This window comes from Pseudoliparis swirei, chromosome 20 (genome assembly GCF_029220125.1).
Source record: "Pseudoliparis swirei isolate HS2019 ecotype Mariana Trench chromosome 20, NWPU_hadal_v1, whole genome shotgun sequence".
In the NCBI taxonomy this organism is placed as follows: Eukaryota; Metazoa; Chordata; class Actinopteri; order Perciformes; family Liparidae; genus Pseudoliparis; species Pseudoliparis swirei.
This window is the reverse complement of record NC_079407.1, coordinates 9,889,615-9,894,252: the sequence shown is the minus strand read 5'-3', so window position 1 is coordinate 9,894,252 and position 4,638 is coordinate 9,889,615. Positions and strand designations below refer to the sequence as shown.

The 4,638-nt window shown below is 46.1% G+C and overlaps 1 protein-coding gene across 1 annotated transcript; it reads right to left on the bottom strand.

Moving 5' to 3' along the window:
- Window positions 1–905: 905 nt before the first annotated feature.
- dhrs13a.3 (dehydrogenase/reductase (SDR family) member 13a, duplicate 3) lies at window positions 906–4,638 on the bottom strand. Its single transcript, XM_056441772.1, has 5 exons — window positions 4,469–4,638; window positions 3,804–3,922; window positions 3,220–3,343; window positions 2,725–3,051; window positions 906–2,565 (listed from the first exon to the last, which is right to left on the bottom strand). Exons 1-5 carry the CDS (start codon window positions 4,593–4,595, stop codon window positions 2,291–2,293), a joined length of 972 nt encoding a protein of 323 aa, XP_056297747.1. The 5' UTR covers window positions 4,596–4,638; the 3' UTR covers window positions 906–2,290.

Here is a 4,638-nt window from a genome sequence, read left to right as displayed (position 1 = left end):
GCAAAATTGCCAAAAATCTCAAAAGTAAAGTTGTTTTCAATAAATGAAAAACAATAATGTCGTAGCAGGCTTAAAATAAATATGTAACTATGCAAGTAGCTGTCGGGATGGTGGAGGAGAAAGACATACAAGAGGACTTTCTCACATCATGTGAGTCATGTAATGCATTCATGGACAGATTCAACTGTATCACACAAAGCTGTTTCACATACAAATACTATGGCATCAGAATGCCGAGTAGCAGATTGATTTTGTTCTTAAAATATTGTGTAATATATTGTGACAACACCAATGTGTGGGATATATTGTGTAGGTGCATCAGTTATAACATTAAATGTGAAAAAGAGGTTGTGAGATTTCCGCAAGGATACAGTAGAGGTAAATAAAATAGTTCGTATTGTTAACAGCATTGAAAAATGACATTCAAAAACATGATGGCGATCCATTGCCAGACACAATGTATTCTGTCTGTCACTGCCAGCTTCCAGGGTAATCCATAGAGCTTGCTTTCATCATTGCAGCTGTTAGTGGTGTGTTCGGCTTGATGCTGAGCTTAAGCGCAGATACTACAGGTGAATTGACCATTTTAGCCAGTAGATTATCATGAAATTACAAATGTACAAACTTTTCTGAAATGTTATGTTTAAATGTGCAAATGAGGCATTCTCTTATTCAATATGTGCTTATTTTCATAGCATGCCACATTGAATAAAACTATAGGTAAAACATTATTTGTGTTGATATTTTAGTCAAAGTTTTTTAAAGAGGGAATTCTGAAAATCTCTTTGTACCACTCGATGAATAAATTGTTTTCAACATCATAAAAAAAAGTATCTAATACATCCAAACTAGGTATTATCTAATGGTAACATCTGGTGAATTTAGGAGGACTCTGCAGACACAAATTCCAATTCAATTGAATTTATTTTCGACAGCCCGATATCACAAAATACAAATTTGCCTCAGAAGTCTTTAGACTCTGTACATATACAACATCCCTGTCCCAGGACCTCACATCGGATGAGGAAAAACTCCCAAAAATGAGAAAAAAAACGTTCACGGGAAAAACACTTTTTTTTAAATATGATAATAAATAAGTAGTAAAGTAAATGTTTCATTTAAATTGCACATAATCTCAATTGAGGTGCTTCTCCTTAATGCCTGTAACCATTTCCTGGAGCAGGTGAGGAGAAGAAGTGCTGAGCTGGTACTGGAAAGACCCAGTGAGGAGCCGAGTTTACCACAGAAGGTTACATGAAGGCAGCAGGAGATAGGAATCGATCGTGCAAGTGTGTTCCTCCCCAACGCCGAGGTGAAAGGAGAAGGCTGCGCACAAGAATGTCCTACTGAGTAATTACAAGAGCACCTCTCTTAACACTCTCAAGTGACCTGACTTTCACGCCTACCCGTGTTAATAATCAGTGCTCATAATGAACAGAATCCATAGGTCTGCTGGGTTAAGGTCCTCAACAACCTTGCTCCAAGCAACAACCACACAGGCGCCGCACAGCGGTGCGACGCTACTGCCCCCCTGTGGCCACACGGGGCCAAGACACCCGTCAGGAGACTCCTTTACTGCCACTCCATGGTCACATTGTCCAGATAAAGTCTGCCACGAGCACGTCTGCCCATCGTTTTGTAGAAAACTGCCAAAACATGAACCACTGCAGCCGATCATAAAGCGGCAAACGTCCCCGTTCTGTCTTGACTCGCTTGGTCCCGACTCCGGAGTGAACCGGGTGCATCACATGTTCTTCTCTACAGCAGAGAAGCTTCTCCAATTGCACATGTTTATTAGTCACGTACACAATCGCACATTGTTTTGTGCATTGCTCCAGAAAGAAATAACATTTAAAAAATAGAATAGATAAAATATTGTAGCGTAATAACATTTTACAGAAGCAGCAGTAAAACAATATGATGGGAAGAAACTCCCCCCGTCCTCTCTGTTTTGGCCTCAGCGGGAGCAGCCGAGTGAAGTCTGCTGTTGGGATGATGGAGGTCTTTTATGATCCTCTCAGTGGATCCCCACCCTGCACCTCCTGCTGGAAATGTGTGGTAGACAGAGTTCACATTGAATGCGGGGCCATGTAATCCTCCTTGGTGGGGTTCTCAAACCGGGGGCTGGCGCTGACGGGCTTTCTTCTCCCCGATGGTGATGTGAGAGGACCAGGCCTGAAGCTGTCCACCTTCACCACAGACGCCCTGCTGTTCCAGAGGGGTTGGTGGTTCCTCTCCTGCTCCCTAAAGTCCACTATCAGCTGCTTAGTCTTGCTGACATTCACAGAGATCAGGATTCAGTCTGTGAGGAGGATCTGGTTAACCTCTCGCTCACTTCCCACAGCTTCTTTGCCAGGGCATCATCTCGCCCCTTGGCACCCACTGGCTGTAGTGCACAGTTGGAGAAGTAACGTCCGCTGAGAGGCTCGATGCCCTCCTGCAGGGCACAATACAGGGTGGTCTGGGACCCCCCCTCAGGATCCAGGAAGAAGACCTTGGCAAAGGGAATCATGAGGAGCTGCAGCCAAAAGCTCATACTGCGACACAGCTCTGTGTGGATGACCCCTGGAAGAAGAAATTATCCAAACATTTGAGGATTGTGGAAGCGCGCCACGATACTGTACAGCACCGCTTGGCCGACAGCCAATACTCTGCACAGTGAGATATTGTAAATCACCCCCTTCATTTCCCTCAACATTCCTACATGAAAGGTGCAGACCTAACCTGGGTGGAGGCTGTAGCAGGTGACACTGGTGCCCTCCAGCCGGTTGGCCAGCTCTCTGGTGAAGAGCACATTAAACAGCTTGCTGTTGCAGTAAGCTCGGACGTTGTGCCAGGTCGACTGACCGGAGACCAGGTCCCTCTTGGGAGCCAGCAGAGGGAAGTCAGCGCTGCCACAGCGGTGCAGAAGTGCAGCCACAGTGACCACGCGACTGGGACCGCACTGCTGCAGCTTCTCCAGGAGAAGGTTGGTGAGCAGGAAGTGACCCAGGTGGTTGACTCCAAACGCCATGGAGAAACCATCCGCAGTGCGCCCTGGCCCCATCACACCTGAAGCAGCAGCTCAATCACTTACATTGTACTTACATTGTATAGCACTGTCGTGGTGAAGTCCAATGTGGGCAATTTATTTCAACAGGGCTTTTTTTCCATTTGGTTTACATAAAGAGACGTGGCTGGTAACACAGAGAATTGTCCCAGCGTGTTTTACATCCTCACCTGCATTGTTGATGAGGATGTCCAGTCTGGGTTCAGTCTTCAGGAAGGTTTCAGCAAAGCAGCGCACAGACTGGAAACTCGCCAGATCCAAGTGCATGAACAGCACCTGGTTGTTCCCGCTCTCCTGAAGGACGAGCAACCTGACTAAGTGTGGCTCTGATACACAAAACTAGCAGAGCTGAAGCGTTTGCATTTTAAACTACATTTTAAATATATTGGGAACAATGTTTCTTTCAGACTGGTCCTTCTTGACAGCGTCTCCTGGGGGCTCAGGTCATTTCATTGACTTTCCACTTATACTGGGCAGGTCTAACTAGACATTAACAAAGGCCTGGTCCCGCGAGGCTTTCTACGGGAATACGTCCTATGAAACTGTGTGAATACTACACTATAGCTCCTGCAGTTCAACAGTACAATACATCTTATGAGTCTTCAGTTATTGTTGAAACTATTTGATTCATTGAGGAAGCTGCAGCCTGTGGTGCTGTGTTAGGTCATAATGAGAAGTGTTTCTAGCATGTCATTTGTATCAGGGGCACTATGTCTTGGGGCAGCCTATCAACAATAGTTGTCAGAGTACTTACTCTACGGATGTGGAAAGCAGCTGCTTCAGCTCTGGCCTTGTTGCGGCAGGCGAGGATCACCCTGGCCCCTCTCTTCGCCAGATCAAGAGCCGTGGCCTTGCCGATGCCAGTGTTGCTTCCTGTGCAGGAAAAACATCAAGCTGAACACCACCCTGAACACAAGCAGCTAGGCTGAGCACACGGCTTGGCAAACAGACGAGTAAAGTAGAGCATGAACAAACCAGCACTCCTTTATACATGTGGTTATTCTATATGACAGTAGTCAGCACATCCTTTGAAAACAAACCCAGCTCTTTAAACACACATTGCACTCAAGCACGCCGACCTGTGATACAAAGATGAACAGAGGTAAGAATTATGTGGGCTTATTAGAAACAATGCGCTTATCATAACTAGGCTCCACCCATTGCACATTATTCTTTACAGCACATAGTGCAGCTTGTATGCTCAGAGGCGCGTGTCTCTTACAGGTGAGGGCAGTATATTGCATGCGTTTGAAAACAGACGTCTGTGAATGTGTAGGTATTAGTCGGTGGACCCGTTTGTAACATTGGCACCTATTGACACGGGATTCAAACAGCGTTCACGTGTTTCCGTTACCGGGAGACTCCCGCTGAGTTTGTCACAGATCGCGTCACTGGGAGTAAGCCGCTCAGACTTGGTACCTGTCACAATGGCCGTCTTCCCATTCAGCTTCACTGAGCTGGAGCACCGAGCTCCCCTAAACACGCTGTAATAAACTAGCACGTAAGAAAAAAGTGCTCCTGCTACGAGGCAGAGCAACGCCGACATATCAGCACCGAGCCAGTGGAGCCAGGATCATGATCTTCTTCTT